Source organism: Apodemus sylvaticus, chromosome 10, assembly GCF_947179515.1.
Source record: "Apodemus sylvaticus chromosome 10, mApoSyl1.1, whole genome shotgun sequence".
Taxonomy (NCBI): Eukaryota; Metazoa; Chordata; class Mammalia; order Rodentia; family Muridae; genus Apodemus; species Apodemus sylvaticus.
The window spans coordinates 105,184,802-105,202,106 of NC_067481.1; the positions used below are offsets into that span (position 1 = coordinate 105,184,802).

The 17,305-nt window shown below is 49.2% G+C and overlaps 1 protein-coding gene across 8 annotated transcripts in view; it reads left to right on the top strand.

Moving 5' to 3' along the window:
• Positions 1 to 418: 418 nt before the first annotated feature.
• Ciita (class II major histocompatibility complex transactivator) overlaps positions 419 to 17,305 on the top strand; it is a 48,901-nt gene continuing 32,014 nt past the window's right edge. For 4 of the 8 annotated variants that reach the window (XR_007979916.1, XM_052197191.1, XM_052197194.1 and 1 more), the window contains exon 1: positions 419 to 768. Coding sequence is in view for 5 of the 8 variants with exons in the window: in XM_052197191.1 (XP_052053151.1) it covers positions 486 to 768 (283 nt within the window). In the remaining 3 variants the exon portion in view is untranslated. Of the gene's footprint in view, positions 769 to 7,461; positions 7,718 to 10,807; positions 10,928 to 17,016; positions 17,108 to 17,305 lie in introns of those variants that run through there. The other 4 variants (XM_052197197.1, XM_052197193.1, XM_052197196.1 and 1 more) reach the window with 4 other exon arrangements.

Here is a 17,305-nt window from a genome sequence, read left to right on the forward strand (position 1 = left end):
AACTCCCTGCCTCTACCTCCAGAGTGTGGAACTATGGGCTTGCACCACCAGTTTATGTGGTGCTAGGGATTGACCCCAAGGCATAGTAGATGCAAAGCCATCGCTTCCCCAAGGGAGCTATAGTTTGTTTTTATTTTTCTACAGAACAACTAATCTATAATCTGCCCATCTGTGATAGTTTTTCCACACTTCAGAGGGCTTCTTCTCTATCTATAAAATAAAATAAAGTTTAAAAGCAGAAAAGAAAGCAGAAATTCCCTTACTCCTATCAATGTCCGAGGCACCCTGAGCCCATTTCCTTTAATCAGGCACCCTGGGTTCATCAGGCACCCTGGCCTGCACACGAATGAGGAAACATTCCTAAGAAGGAAAAGGCTACACTCACAGCAGAGGTTCCTTCAGCCTGGGTCTCACTTCGTGTTTTGGATGCTGTAAGGCTGGATGAGAGGCGACTCCAGGCAGCTGGCCTGCCTCAGAGCACCGCCATGAAGCACTTCCAGGCCATCCTGGCCCAGGTACAGGCACTGCTCTCCAGCCAGACGCCCAGGCAGGTGCGGGCTCTCCTGGACAGCCTGCTGGAAGAAGAGCTGCTCTCGCGGGAATACCACTGTGCCCTTCTCCGTGAGCCCGATGGGGATGCTCTGGCCCGGAAGATTTCCCTGACCCTGCTGGAGAAAGGGGACTTAGACTCGGCTTTCTTGAGCTGGGTCTGCAACGGTCTTCAGGCTCCCACGGCAGAGAGGGGCACCAGCTACAGGGACCACCAAGGTAAGCTGGCAACCCTTTGAGTCAAGGCAATGATGTGTGGCCAGCGCTAAGGTGTCCTCTTTCTGAAAGGAAAATCTGTGTAAAGGATACAGGGTGAGCTTTTAGAGAACCTGGGTGGCTTGGTGCTGCAAGCATACAGCGTGCTTCCCACACTGGTTAGAGCGTCCTCGCCGGCATACTGCTGCCCACCTGCTCAGTCCATGCCTAAGCTCCATCAACAGTGGACCCCAAGGTGGACAGTGGGCAGGAGAGCTCATGCTTCCTATTAGGAAGATGAGGAGAGATACAATTAGTCACTTTGTGCCAAAAAAATAGAGAAACTGTATCTGGGAACATAGCACCGGGTTTGATCCCAGCCTTGCTGAAATGGGAAGTAGAAGCTCAAATTAGTAACCTCAGAACTTAGGAGACAGAATCAGGAGAATTACAAATTCAGGCACCTCCTTAGCAGTGTGGTGACAACAGCCGGGGCTACATGAAGTTTTGTCTCAAAAGTAATGTAGAGGTAGGAGGAGTTGTGGAAATGAAGGGCTAAAGAGCTGGAGATCAGAGGGCAGTGTGTGTGTGTGTGTGTGTGTGTGTGTGTGTGAGAGAGAGAGAGAGAGAGAGAGAGAGAGAGAGAGAAACTGACAAAGGGACAGAGAAAAAGAAAACCAGGGGTGCCCAGGTAGAGAGAGGAAATATAAGAGAACCAGAAGGCAAGAGACAGAGACAGAGATGTGGAGAAACAGACCCAGCTCACAAGGAGAGAGAATGAGTGTCTTAATTTTTTGTATTACATTCATGTCTTTGTGAGGGAGTTACAGCATGTGTGTGGAGGGACAACGTGTGGGAGTTGGTTCCCTCCTTCCATGTGTGTTCCAAGATTGAACTCAGGTGGTCAGCAGCTTTGTCCCCTGGGTCACCTCACTGTCCCAGTGGCTTGGTCTGAAGGGTGCTGCTGCTAACCATCGAATGCACTGTCTTGTTCACTGTCTCGGGTGTGAGGATGGGAAGCCAGGGCTCTGTGTGTGCCAAGCGTGTGTTTGCCCGCTCAGCCCCAGCCTGGCCTGCTGCTTCTGCTCAAGTCAGGAGAGAAGCCAGAACTGACTGTTCCTGCTTCCATCCCTCACTCCTCCAGCACACCTGGCTCCCTCCTCAGGAACAAAGAGATGCTCTCTGAAGTCAGAGGTGGTTTTGTCTTCCATGTGTGCTGTTCTGGTGTTGGTATTGTGGTCACAGATTCCAGCCCTGTTGGTCCTTCAACTTGGAAACATAAGCTTCTCTCTGCAACTGGTACTTCTAGAATCTAGGGCTCTCTCTGTGCCTCTGTGTCTCTGAGTCTCTGTGTCTCTGAGTCTCTGTGTCTCTGTGTCTCTGTGTCTCTGTCTCTGTGTCTCTGTCTCTCTCTGTCTCTGTCTCCATCTCTCTCTCTCTCTCTCTCTCTCTCTCTCTCTCACACACACACACACACACACACACTCCAGCACCCCCTGCCTGGCTCTCCCACCCATCCCAGCCCTTTGAATGCACGTTTCCCTCATCTAATGCACAAAGCAGAGACTAGCTGATGTCTCAGGGTAGGAAGTGGCAGAGACCAGTTTGGAAGGCAGACAAGCTGTGCTCCTCAATTTGGCTGGATATGTATACACACACACACACACACACACACACACATATATATATATATACTGTGCACTAGACAATGCTGGGCTCATCCGTGTTTCTGCTAAGACATATGCATTAATTATATCATTGGGTTGGCTGCTCCTCTATATAAATTCTCAGGTTGGTGGTATATTTTCTTTCCTGAATACAGTTTGTATTCTCTTCCTCTTAACGTAGACACAGTGGGGAACCTTTATTCCCTCTCATCTCTCTGGATTCCCATCAGGGTGCAAGCATCCAGTGTGCTTCTACTGGGACAGCTGTTCACCTCCCTCTTCATCCAGACACCCTTCAGGGGAAGCTCCTCCCTTCACTGCTGCCTGCACCTCAGGTCCTGTATCCACTCTTTGTTCTGAGTACACTGGTTACACTGGTTCCTTTTTCAATATTATTATTCCATTTCCTCCCTTGGGGTATAATATTTTGTTTTGGATCTCATGTGACTTCAGAAAGTAGAAGTAGCTTCAGGGTGTGATCCTCTGGGGCTGGGAGAGAGGAGTGTAATGTCTGTGCTCCCTCTTTATGACATCCAGGCCAGCTCTGCCTCAGACTGGGGCTTGACTCCTACACACACACACACAAACACACACACACCAAGCCTTTGTCTAGACTGGCATTTTTCAGCATCTATATAATTTATATGTGTGTGTTGTATGTTGTTTATTGTTTGTGAAGCTCCACACAGACACAAGGTTATGTGTTATGTGTTAATCATGATTGCCTCATATGCCCAATATTCAGTATGTTACACAAAGTACCAATACAAGAAGTAGATTGGACTATGACAGTGGTGTACAAAATACTGTATAGGCACGTCAGCAAATTACCAACTTATATGAACATAAAACTATGAACATGTATTTGAAGTATCATTTTAAATTTCCATCTGAACATTTTGACATGTACGTGTTTTGCTTTTAGTCATATAGAACTAAGGGGGGAATTTTCTTGGTCAAGGCACTGGAAAGTGCAGGCAGTTAACTGTCATGGCCAGGCATGATGCTTCTCCTGGTGCACCTGCCTCTGAAGGTTTCTGTTATGGCAGTATCTTCTTTAGATAGTTTTATGTTCATGTGTGTTGGTAACTTACAGAGGCTGTCTCTGATCGACACAGAGCAGCCTGTGTGCACACAGTGCCGTACGGCTCCAGTGAGTCTGGAGTTCATGGTTCCATCCTGAGGGAACCCTATGGGCTCAATGATAAATCAAAGCAGACATCCAGACAGAAATCAGGCAGCTAGAGATGACAGTCTTGCAAGGGCAGCGGCGGGCCAGGGAAGGGAGAACTAGGAAGGGTCCCATGTAACCGTAAAATGGGGGCAATAGTAGTCACGGTCACTGTTATGTGGGATTGGGGACAGCATCCCAGGTGAGACATAAACATTCTCAGCCACATGTGGCTGCTTCTGACTCAGAGACATCAAGGCTAGCGTCTCAGGTGACCATGGTCTGGTGTGAACAGGAGATGGCAGGCAGCTCCAGCTTCAAGTGTTGTCCCTGAGCTAGGTTTTTTTTTTTTTGATCTCCTTTCTCTGGGCTGCAGGACATCCCTTCCAGACTCCTGGTTCTGGCCGGTTCTTGTTTGCACTCTACTCTCTTCTGACTACTGTAATACTACGCTCTGTTTTGGTGCCTCTGAGATTTCCTCATGTGGATTTTCATTCTCTAAACCTCAGCATAAAGGCTCCCTCTTGGATGTCGTCTGATTTATTGAAAAGAGACATTCCCGCCAGCTTCAGTTTCCTTCCTCATTTGGGGGTTAGGATGAGGGAACTGCAGAACCTGGCTTCCTCCCTCCTCTGACTCCTCCTCTCCCAGGTGTCCATCCCAGCTCCTGCCCTGCCCCTAGCCTCCTAGAAGCAGAGAAGCTTCAGAGAGGACTGAGCGCAGTCCGCCTGCCTCTCAGCAGTTAGCCTGTGGTCCTTTCACTCCCTGGAGCCCCTGAAGGAGAAGTGCCTGTCCTGTGTGGGAAGCTGGCGCTTCCCAGAGAGTCCCCCAGCCAGGTTGCTATGTATCCTCCTGCCCCAGAACTTGGTACTGGCCCAGCCCAGGGACTACGTCTGGTTCTGTTGCTACTGCCTTGAGTGGCTCACCTGGCGTCATATTTATCCTCCATACTTCCCTCTAGTCACCTTCTGGCCACTTCCTGTATCCCTCCAGCACACCTTCCTCAGCCCCCCACCTACTCCAATCTATTGCTCCACTAATCTATCTATGAGCCATATTGCCTTGCCCAATTCATTAGTGTTTCTATTTGTTTATTCACTCATCTGTGTATGTTTATATAGCAACTTAGCTCCCCACCTTCCCACCAGTACATCCATGGACGTACCCCTCCACCTAGAGGTTATATTCTCACCTACCATCAGTATCCTATCTAGTCACTTACCCTTCAGTGTTATCTCCTTTTCTTATCTCCTTCTCCTCAGTCACTATTTAGCTACAATGGGAATTATATGCTTACTAACAACCACGAGGCAAGACGCTCACAGCATCTTTATCTCCTTGGGACTCAAGTCAGCCTCAATCATCAAAACACCAACTGCCATCCATTCTTTCAGACAATTCCAGAATCGTGTGTATGTGTGTGTGTGTGTGTGTGTGTGTCCTGGGGTGGCAGGAATGCACACATGTACATGTTTGTACATCTGTACATGTTTGGGGAGGTATGTGTGCATGCATGTGTGTATACCTGTGTGGAGAGACCATCACTGATGTCTTCTTCAATCTCTTTTTACCTTTTGAGACAGAGATCTTCACTAGATTTGGAGCGTACTGACTGTTCAAAGCTAAGGCCAGCAAGCTCCGAGGTCCTCCAACTTTAGATCACAGGCACAGGGCACCATGCCAATTCTAACATGCTGGGATCTGAGCTCAGATCCTCATGTTTGCGCAGCAAACACTGCCAACGGTGCATCTTTCCAGTTTCCCAAATAGTGCTGTAAGGAAGAGAATGCCTAGCATTAGCTTGACCTTCCTTCCCATTCCTCATCTCTGTTCACCTTATCCCGGGGCAACCATTTGCTGTCTAAGCTATTCTGTATCCTTCGTCATATTTCCCCATCTCCACTGGCCTCAGATTGGTCCATAGCTCTACATCTCCAGCGTCATCCTTCTGGGTGAGGATAAGCTGCATCTGGTACTTGCTGAACATACATGGAACCTATGACCGTCCTGCTCAGAAATCATCCACATGGCCATGAGAATGCTACTCAGTTCTTGTGGAAATGGGTCTAGGGGTTTCAGAAAGGATGTGGGGAGACCAGGTAACAGCACAGGTGAGAGGTGCTATCGCCAGCCAGGTGTATTCTGGAACCCCACTGTAACAGAGCCTTCTCAGTGATGCAAATCCAGGCAGTTGGGGCCATCAGAACTGGCTGCCAGTAAAAACAAGAAGGAATCCCCACGTGTCTCAGAAGAGCAGAGCAGCAGACACCAGCCTGTCTCGGTGACACGCTGTCATGAGGACGGAACTGGGGCATCGTGTGATTTCTACTACTAACTGTGTTTTCTCATCAAACAACGACTGTTTCAAGTTGACTCCTAGCATTTCTCATTTGTCTGTCTACTTCCTTCTTGGGACTTTTGTAAGCAGTAGTCATGACTTTAAACTGTCACCACACAAAGAGAGTGATTACACACATTTTACACACAGGGAAACAAAGGTTCCAATGGGTCGATGGGTCTGTGGTGTTGTATCTGCCAGGAGCAGCCGGACCACTCCTTGTCCCCCAGGCTGGCTCCCAGAATCCATCCGCTTCACCGCCAACTGCACAGTTCTCACTTTTTCTGTATACCACCCACACAAGCATTTACAGGACATGTTTTCCCAAACCACGTGTAACTCATTTTCAAAGAAGAAAGTTTTCTCACCTGCCATGAGGAGGGGAAGGGGCCCAAAGAGCAGCATGGCTAGTTTGTTTTCAGACAGGGTCTTAGGTAGTCAGGCTAGCGTTGAGAGTGACCTTAGGGTAACCTTAAGGTTTTGATTCTATGACTCAGCATCCTACACTCTGGGATTACAAGTATGCATGAGCACATTCCATTTGTGTAGTGCTGGGAATTAAACCCAGGGCCTTGTCAGGCCAGGCAAGGACTCTACCAACCAAGTCCCAGCCCCAGCCCCTGCCCCTGCCCCTGCCCCTGCCCCAGCCCCAGCCCCAGCCCCAGCCCCAGCCCCAGCCCCAGCCCCAGCCCCAGCCCCTGCCCCATCCCCAGCCCCAGTCCCAGCCCCAGCCCCAGCCCCAGCCCCAGGTTTTATTTTTGGTTTTTTTTTAAGATTTATTTATTTATTATATGTAAGTATACTGTAACTGTCTTCAGACACTCCAGAAGAGGGTGTCAGATCTCATTACAGATGGTTGTGAGCCACCATGTGGTTGCTGGGATTTGGAACTCAGGACCTTCGGAAGAGCAGACAGTGCTCTTAACCGCTGAGCCAAATCTCCAGCCCTCAGTACTTGGTTTTTAAAAATATAATAAAACTATGTTATTCAATTCAAGCCAGATACTGCTTCCTGATGAGTTACAGAGGTATTAAAAACCAGATTAGTTCCAGGCTAAAGCTTTCTCATTGATGTCACCTGAAGAATGGGCAGGGTGGAGAGGCACTCACTCTCTCCCTGCTAGAGTCAACGTTGCTTATCACCACACCCCGAACCAGGCAGCTCTCAGGCTACGAAGTAGAGTCAACACTCTGGGTGACACTTGGATTTTAGTTCATCACGTTGGAATAAAGGACTTTGGTACGTCCAGAATTCACAGCAGATTGCTGTGAGCAGATGCTGGAGCTCACCATGTCCCTAACAGGTCTTTGTTATCTTGGGGGTATATGCGTTGGAGTCTGATGCAGGCCCTGTGCTGTAGAAGATTGTGTGTCCATTGCCATTATCATTTCAGTGACTTATCTGAAGTGCAGCTTCTGTGGTCACCCAATTTGGCCCACAAGAAGGAACCGAAATTACCATAAGAAGCTGTGGTGGCTAAGGGAGCATGGGCAAATTAGAGGGTATCCAAATACAGGATATGAGCTGTACTGCCGTGGAGAATTTTCAGTTGGTCCCTTGCTTGCTTTCTTTGCATGCTAGCTGGGCTTGGTAGGCTCTGGGCTCCTAACTGGTATAGAGAGGCGTGAGGGATGAGGCTGCCTGCTTCCCATCTGGCCAGCTGAGGAGCTTCCTGGATACTTCTGGCACACCAGCAGGGGCAGCTGGACCACAGACATTACTGCATCAGCCATCTCTCTACATCATGCGCTGCCTGGTTCCTGGCCCTCCTGGGTCTTACCTGCCGGAGTTGCAAGGTAAAGGGTAGGCTAGAGACAATGGCTAAGACTAGAGCTTTCATAGGCGAACTTGGGTGGTTCCAGCATTCCTTACAGAGGTTTAATCTGTACTCAGACTTCCAGAACCTCTGCATTCAGTAGCTCTACCCTGGAGCTACAACATCTCAAGCCTATGTCCGTCTTTGGTTAAACTGAGGTGCACCTCTACAAGGTCTACCTCCATCCCGTCCCTGGGAAGCTTGGCACTCCCAAATTGTAATCAAACTTGTGGTATATCTAGTAAGCAGAGAGTCTCTGGTAGATTTTACTCTCTCTAGTCTCCAAGTGGTTTTTGGAAATGGGTACAGGTGACGTTTGGTGTGGCACCTGCTTTGAAGATAGCGCGGTGGCTTTACCGCCTCGCTATACTCTTGGCTGCATCTGTGTTGAAACTTTGAACCACCGCTCTTAGTTTCAGTTTTCCTCAGCCACCACACAGTGGGCTCAGGGGAATGAATGTCTGTGTAGTAGGGTAATGGTGAGAATCAAGGATTCAATAGCATCTGGTACCCTGAAGTAATCGCTGTCATCAGAGGTTCCCAGTGCAATGTTGGTTAAAAGGGGTGAGATCCCTTTTCTCAGACTATCCTGAAATGCCACCTAAATCAAGGTGACAAGTGTCCCAGCTCAACCCCAAGGCCACGCAGCTGGAGGTTCTGGGTGGGGGTGGGGTCAGAGGCAAACTTGGCTCAGTCTTTCAGCTGCAGATGAGGAAATCTGGGTTTGAGAAAGGGAAGTGACCTCTCCAGGGAGGCATATCCTGGGAAAGCAGGGCATCTAAGAGCTAAGAGCTTTGCTGGCGAGGGGTATCTCAGGTCTAAAAGCCTCAGGGGGCAGCTTGCCTGTCTTTGTGCTTGGGCTGAGATAGAAAGAGATAGAGGGCCACCAGGGGTGTAGATGCTAGGAGGCTGGCCAGGCAAACACGTGCCTTGGAATTCACCTCTACTGGCACAAATCTGCGGTCCTCTCCTCCTGAGCAGGGACTGGTTAAGTGAGATCTGCCTGGAGGGAGGAGGGGTCCTCTGGGAACACTCAGCCCAAGCAAACTTGAGTTGCATGTGGATGCTTCTGAGAAAGCACGTGGTGGATATCACTTTTCGGGGGAGGAAGGGTTCCTGCTTAGCTCTGCCTTTGGCCCAATGCTGGAGGTGTAGATAGAAAGTGAAAGGGGTAAAAAGCGCCACAGATACTCCCTATTTGTGAGGTAGCTGCCAGGAGAGTGCCCGCCCCAAGATCCTAGGAGCCGCGGAGCTGGCTTCAGGGAGATTACCTGCAGCACCGCAGGAGCACGGGGCAAGGTAGGTGTTTCCAAGATCTCCTCTGCAGCCGCTAAGTTAGGCTGGGAATCCGAGACTCTGAGGCTGGTAACTATTTGCCAGAGGTCAGGCAGCAGGGCCAGGAAAAGCTGGATGGGTGTGCAGGGGGTAGAGAGGCTTCTTAGATCCTGGACAGACTATATGCAGGACCTGGGAGCAGGGAGCTAGGGACCAGACTCCAAGGCTATGCGCAGAGCTCGTTAGTAGTGAAGGCAGGTGGCAGGATAGGCTTGTAGAAGTGTCGGCGTTCTGGGACTCAGACCGTGGGAGGTGCGCGCAGGGGTGTGTTGGGGGGGGGGGACAGGCATGCACTTTTTAAGTCCCCAACATCTATGGAGAGTGAAGGGACCTTGGACCAGCGGCTGCTCTTCACTGGACCTTCATTTGCGTGTTGGGACAGACCACCTCTGACTCTGGAGTCTGGGTACAGGGTCCTTCTTGTGAGGACATGGCACAGAGACAGAATAGGATGCACTTCTTTGACCATCTAGGGGGAGAGGTGGGGGCATCCACCTTACTTCGTCACATCCTTTAAGGAAAGTTGTTGAGTTCTGAAAGCCGGTGGGTAGAGTTCTCTCTCCCTGGGTCCCCCTCTCCTGGGCACCCAGGCAGTGGGAATTGTAGCCATTATGCCTAGCTTTGAACCGTACCTAGCCATGTAGCTCCTCCTCCTACAGAGTGCTACAGCCCCTTTGTGCACTGCAGGTCTCACATACCCACACCCCTACAGTGTGGCCCTCTTCCTATCCATGCTTGGAGTTCCTCATTTGTGTGCAAAGCCTTAACTCCATGTTTCCAAATAAAACAAATACAACTCCTCAGATAGATTAACAAGATAGGGTTTTCCTCCTCTGTAGCCTGGTGTAGCCAACGAGCGTCCCCTTCCGACTACAAAACCTTCTTTCCTGGAGACTTGAACGGGAGTGAAGAAGATGACTCCTGTTCAGAGACGACTGAACAGGAGGTTCCAGTAGCCCGAGCTTTGGAAATCTTCTGAGAGGCCGTTGATGACAGGTCTCAGGGCCACAGGGTCCTCAGACCCACTCAAGGTGCCTAGCTCTGCCCAGGCTCTGTTCTCCAGTACCAGGCTCCTCCTCCAGGGCTCTGGCAAGCCTTGAGTGCCACGCCCCACTTCTGTCCTCAGGCATGTTCCCTGGGTGCAGAGCCAGGAACCTGGGTTAAACCACCTCTCCCCAGGGATCCTCGTTAATTTCAAGGAGAGGCACTAATGTATAGCACCTCTTTACTATCTATGTGATCTACAGATACTGAGTCCAGAGAAGGGATCTTTGTTACGGCTTCTAAAGACATGTTAACATATTCACATATGTTAATCTACTTTATACGTATTATCGAGTAATATACAATAATTTTATACACACATAACCTATAATGGCATGTGTTATAACACTTATTGATTAATATGTTTATGTTTGATTTTGTTTTGCCAAAGGCCATATAGCAAGCTGTTGAGCTTAGTCAGGATTTGAACCCAGACCTCCCGAGAACCCTGTCTGCTGCCTGGGTAGCTGATGTGAATTTCCATGAATGCGGGTGGGTTCTGAGCAGGCTGTACTTGGACAGTCTGGGGACAGAGATTTTATTTTGCCTTGGAGGCAGGCGGCATCATTGTTTCCTCGCCTTTCAAGGCAGTAATAGAAAGTGTTCATAAACTCATGGTGTAATATGCAGCATACATTTACTACTGAGCAAGTTCATCGTGTTCTAGAACCATCACTACCTCTCTTTCTAGAACATTCCACCCTCCAAGATGGAAACTCTGGACACTGAAGCAGTAACTCCCTGTCTCCTGCTTCCTGGTGACTCCCTCTCTGCCACCTAGTTCCCTGGTTCTGACAGCTCTAAGTGTTTTGTAAGTGTACTTGTTCAGTGTCCGGCCTCTTGTGTCTAGCTTCCTCTGTTAGCACAACTCAGGGTTTATCCCTACTGCTCCCCTGGTCTGAGCAGAACAGTAGAGAAGATACTACCAGGGAGGCCGTGTGCTGCGTGCCCAAGCAGTGTTGGCAGGATTCAGCTTGTGTCAGCCTGTGAACTATTTCTTGTTTTGCTTTTTGTTATGTTTGTAGTTGTTTGGGTTATAATTTTGAGACCTTGGGGTATCAGGTTCTCTGTAACCCAATCTGGCAATCTCCTGCCTCTGCCTCACCAAAGTGCGGACATTACAGTGTACACCACCATGCCTGTGGACAGACTATTTGTAATGTTGCTACCTTTAAATATCAATGTCAAAGAATCTGTTTGACTACTTGCTTTTGATTTTTAAAAAAGCTATTTCTAAGAAGAAGAGGAAGAAAGAGGAAGAAGAAGGAGGAGGAAGAGGAGGAGGAGAAGAAGAGAAAAGAAAAAAGCTATTTCTTTCTATTGAACCACAAATGGCTCCATGTTCCGTGCCATCTTCTACCTCCACCTCTAGAGTGCTGGGGTTACAGGTGGGAGCCACCATACCCAGCTAGATTTCTTTCATTTATTTATTTTTACACTTGCTAATTTGTTTTGGTTATATAAGGTAGGGATGCTAAAACCATGGCACGCCTGTGCAGGTCCCAGGACATCCTGTGGGAGTCAATTCTCCCCTTCCAGGGTGTGGAGATCCCCTTTGCTGGCTGAGTCATCTCTACCACCCAAGTAACTTTCTTGTAAAATAAGCAAATTTGAGCCACACACACACACGTGCAACCCCAGCACAGGAAGCTCATCGAGACCCTTATTTCAACAAACAAAGACCCCACACACACACCGTGATGTCGTGGCTCACACCTTTAATCCCAGGTCTTGGAAAGCAGAGGCAGGTGCATCTCTGAGAGGTCAAGGCCAGTCTGGTCTATTTAGTGAGTTCCAGGGCAGTCAAGATTAAATAGAGAGACCATGTCTCAAAATACTACTGCTACTACTACTACTGTTACTACTAAAATAATAATAAATATCCCAAACAATAAATCCCACATTTCTGTTTTTTCAAAATATTAGTATACATAAGATACTCAGGTAACTTGATTAGGTCTTGTCAAAACAACAGTCCAGGCAGGTGAACGGGAGAAGTATCCGATCTGCCTCTGAGGATCCTGGCTGAGGGGAAGTATGGGAAACAGGACAGAATGTGGGAAACGTTGCAGAGTCGGAGGAATCAGGCAAACTAAACACTGGAGGCTGCTTCTCAGGGGGATAGACCTTGGAAATAAATTCTCCATTTTAAAATTTTAATTAGTTTTAATTATATGTAGGTGTGTGTCTATGTGGGCATGAGCACGTGACTGTAGGTGACTGCACAGGTCAGAGGCATTTGATGCCCTGGAACTGGAGTTTCAGAGAGCTGTGAGAGATCTGACATGGGTGCTGGGATCCAAACTTGTGCCCTCTGCAGGAGGAGCAAGTGCCTCTAGCCACTGAGCCATCTCTTCAGCCCCAGCAAGTGAGCTTAGTAAGGGACACTGGTTTTAAATGTGAATGGCTGCCAGGTACCGTCAGTGTGCGTCAGTGTGCACTGGTAACCAACACTTGAGAGGCTGAAGCAAGGGGGTAAAGTCCCAGGCCAGCCCGGGCTGCACAGGGAGACCCTATCTCAGAAGCAAAACAGAAAGTACCCCACCCCCAGGGAAGCCAAGCACAAACTCCAAGGCCTTAGCTCAGTAATACAAGTCTTGTCTGGTATACACAGGACTCTAGATTCCTTACCCACACTAGAAGGGGAAGGGGTTGGGATTTAGTATTTGTTGTGGTTTATAAACAAGAACAGGAAGCCTGGGATATGTTTGGCAGAGGCATGGTATGGTGAAGTGGAGGGCATGCCTCCGCAGCCCCATGCTGACGCATCCCTTCCCCCTGAGGCACCAGCTACAGGGCATAGTATAGAATAGAGTTTATTTAGAGCATGGGGAGGGGAGCAGAGGGGAGGGAGTAGAGACAGAAAGGCAGAGAGAAAGAGAAAGAGAGAGACAGACAGAGACAGAGAGACAGAGAGAATGACTAGAGGAGTAGAGGTCTACCCTGAACTTGTGGAGGGAAATGGGGAGAGAAGGGACAGAGAGGGTGAGAGTAGGAGTAAGAGAGAAAGGAGGAGGCAAACAACACCTTTTATAGTGAGTCAGGCAGACCTGGCTGTTGCCAGGTAACTGTGGGGCAGAGCCTAGAAGGAATGCTGACAGTGATTACACCCTGAGAGGGAGGGACACATATTAAATGACAGGGAAGCAGTGCCAAATTCCCTGGCACCAGGTATGTCAGGGCACACCTGTAATCTGGCACTCAGTAGGCTGAGGCAGGAGGATGGCTGTGAATTCCAGACCAGACTGGCATAGAACTAGCATAGAACATAGCCTGATCTTGTCCTTCAAAACCAAACCAAACAGTCAAATAACAAAACTCAGGAAAAGTGACGACAAGTGATGATCCTGGGCTCAGCTGCAGACCCTGTGCTAGGCACGTTGCATACGTGACTTCTGCCCTTGGATGTTTGTGCAAGGCCAAGGCTGAGACTGCCGAGTCGGCACAGAATGCACTGCATGCTGAATTCTCAGCACAAAGGAGACAAGCAGTGGCAGTGGGGTGGGGGCTGCCTCTGCAATGGGCAAAGACAGCGGCATGTGTCTCTGCAAAAGCAGTTTTTAAGGAGAAAAAGGGGAAGTCTGTTAGCTAAGTCTTGATTGGATATATTAGTCCATGTAATCAAATAATGCGCTTCAGCTGCTGGACTTTGGTGGTCAGCTTCAGGAATGAGTTAAGCATAAGGAAGTGGCCAAATAAGGGAATGGGCTTTGGTGGCTCTCTTTAGGAATGTAATCTAATGGCTCAACAAGGAAGAAGGAATCGGGGAGGGCAAGACCTGCCGGGGCCATGCTAGCCATGCTAAAGCCCGTCACTGACATCCTTGGGTCTCCACCACAAGGTCCCTGAAAGCAGGGCGGCTCCTAGTTCACAGCAGGCGTGGGACTGGAGCTTTGGCCCCTCCTTTGCTAAACTGCAGGCACAGGACCCTCCTCTCTGTGCTCAGCAGCTGGCTTGGGTTTCTTTCTAAGAAAACTAGGCTGTGCTTTTCTCCAAGCCTCAGGAGTGCTTAGACATGTTGGGCTGCCTAGAGCTGGAAAAAGGCTCCTCCGGCTGCGTGCGCCTCTTCTTCCTGTCCTAGACCCTGATGCCTGCCATGCACCATTACCCATGAAGGCTGCATTTGTCCCATCTATGGACCAAGATCTTCCACGTTGTGGCTCAGTGGCTGTTCCCATTCAGGGCTCCGAGTCCAGGTGGAGGAGGTTTAGCTACAGTAGCCACAGTGGTGTCTTTTGTGGGATTCCATATGATTTGCAGAATTATCAGAGGGGAGGCTGTCCTGGAGCCCAGCACTGAGCTAGAGATGTCCATTGAAGCTGTCTGGGCTCAGAGAGAGGTCCTCTGGGGGCAGAGGCAGACCTGGCCTGGCGAGAGGGTTCAGAGGCAGTGAGGCCACCATGCAGACCATAGCCGATTCCCAAGGAGCCTTATGGCTGACTCTCAGCAATGTCTCGCATGAAAGCGAGGAGACAACGAGACCTTTGTGCCCTGTGAGGGCCACCACTGGTGTCACGGTTGGGTGGAACTAAGTTAACCTTAAAGTCTGAATGCTGGGAAGATGAGGTTTGGGACTGGACACCTGTCAGGGGCCTTCCTGGAGCATCCTAGCGTGACAAACAGTGTCATGTGGTGAGACAGAGTCAGCGCACGGCTCAGGGAGGTTCCTCTTCTGGGAAAGCTGCTATCCCAGCTCGAAGATTCCACCCTAGTGACCCTTCTAACCTTACTTTCTCCACCTCTGAGGGCCGGCAAGCTAAGGTTAGGCGACCAGAACAGGAATTCTGAAAGACATCATCTGGAGATGTGGTGTGGCTTTGGTTATTCCAAGGGAGAACTATTGGGAACCACATACTGCTGGTCCACCCATACACTGTCCTATAGGGTGGGTCTGGGTGGTACTCCAGCACCTACACAGGCTGACTGCACCGAGTCCGAGCACACGGGGCTGTGCTCGAGCTTTGGTGTGAAATAGTTGTTGGTGTTTGTGTGTTTATTTACTATCTGTCTGTCTGTCTGTCTGTCTGTCTATTGGTCTGTCTGTCTATCTATCTGTCTGTCTGTCTGTCTATCTACTCTGTCTCTTTTTCTCTTCTTCCCTTTTCCTTTTTTTCTCTTCTTCTTTCTCCTTTCCTTCTTTCCTCCCTCCTTTCTTTTTTCTTGTTTTCTTTTTTTTTTCTTTTTTAAAACATGTGTGCTTGTACATGTGGCAGAGATCAACCTTGATTGTCACTCCTCATTAGCTATCTACCTTCAATTTTGAGATAGCCTCTCTTTCTGGACTCTTGGTCTCATTGATAAGGCTAGGTAGCTGGCCAGTATGCTCCAGGGACCATCTATCTCTGTCTCTCTGGGCTGCGACTTAGGCTATTAACACTTTGCCAGGTTTTTGGTTGTTGATGATTCTCTCTCCCTCCCTCCCTCCCTCCCTCCTTCTCTCTCTCTCTCTCTCTCTCTCTCTCTGTGTGTGTGTGTGTGTGTATGTACACATGTGAATGCAGATTTGAGAGTAGCATGCGTATATCTCATTATTTTAACAAGGTCTGTCACTGAATCTGGAGGTCATTAATTAACTATACTGACCAACCAGTGAGTTCTGGGGATCTGCCTGTACCCCTGCCCAAGTACCATGACTAAGACACACACAACTTTATTTTGTATATGGGTCCTGGGGATCCAAACTCAGGCCTTAGCTCTTACAAAGCATGTTACTGACTGAGTCATCTTACTAGCCTTGGTCTTCTTTAGTTTATCTGCTTGCTTGTTTATATTTTTTAAATATTTTTAGGGTTGCAACAATATTTAACAGAAGTCGCAGAGATTATTTTCTTATTTACTATGTCCATGAATGTGTAGTTGTCTCAGCTGCTGCCTTTCAGTCTGTAATAACGCCTCACTATCACTTGAAATTCAAAGTCTAAAGTTTGGGCTCAGTCTTGGTAGGACTCATTCCATGTGTTTGGACAAGTTGTAGTGATACGTGTCTACAATGGCAGTGTCTCCAGAGTGGTTTCTCTGCCCTGTAAACTGCAGCTCTACCCCAGTTCCTTCTTGTCTTTGCCAGCCTCTGGCAACAATCAGCCCCCTTTTGCTTTTCCTGAATGATGTGAAGTTGGAACTGTACGAGTCGGGTTGGTGTCTTTAATGCAGAGGAGGTGTGGGGAGTAGTTCTGTTTGCTTTCGTCTTACAGTCCTAGCGACAGAATTCAGGGCTCCCCTCAGGCTGAACGACCCTATACCCGGACCCTGTTTTTACAACCCCAGACTGGCCTTGAACCTCAGTCTTCCTGCTGCCACTCAGAGGGTTCTTCCACCAGCTTGCATCTCAGTTTGGTTGCTGTTGCTTTGTGCATTTGAGGCAGGGCCTCACTACAAGGCCTAGGTTACCCTCAGATTCATGAGCCTCCTGCCCCAGGTTCTTGAGCAGCTGGGACTGCAGACCTGTGTGGCCACACCCAGCTACCAGTGTGTCTTTAGACTGCTGTGTGAAGCCCCTCTTAGGGAAAAAGAGGTTCTGAGCTCCTCCACGCCCTTTCAGACAACAGCCCTTTCTCATTTATTAAAGGATCTGGAATTCTTGTAAAATGTCATTTGAAAGCCACTGTCCTACTACAACTCTCTTATTTAACAGATGACAGCCCTAGGAAGTGGAGACAGGAAGGGGCTTTCCCAGAGTCACGCACCTTGCCAGAGCAGAGTGACTTTTGTATTAATCCTGTGATACTGGACGGTTGTGACCACAGCTGCCCCTCCCCATGTCTGGGCTACCCAGGCTTCTGCCCCCACCTCCACCATGGAAAAGCCCTGGGACTTGCTGCCAGGGATCAAAGCCAAATCTATTTCCAGTTTTTCTAATTACTGTGTCTTCCCATAGACTGGCTGGCTGCTCTGAGCCCAGGAGAGCTAGAGAGCTGGAACAGAAATGCCAAGACAGTTGAGGGTGCTGTGACACAGAGAGCACGCTTGGTAACAGGCTGAGGACAGCCACAAGGTGACTGCATCTCAGATCCCTTAACTACCTTCCTCTAGTGAGCTGGGGTGGGAGCCCAGCATCACACAGCTGCAGTCCTGGTGTTCCCCGTGCCACCCTGTGTCGTCAGGCTAGCCCCCTTCTAGCGTCAAGTATCACACTCCCACTGCCCCGTCCCATTGACCCTATCTGCGGAGCCATCTCCTGAAGCAGGCCAAG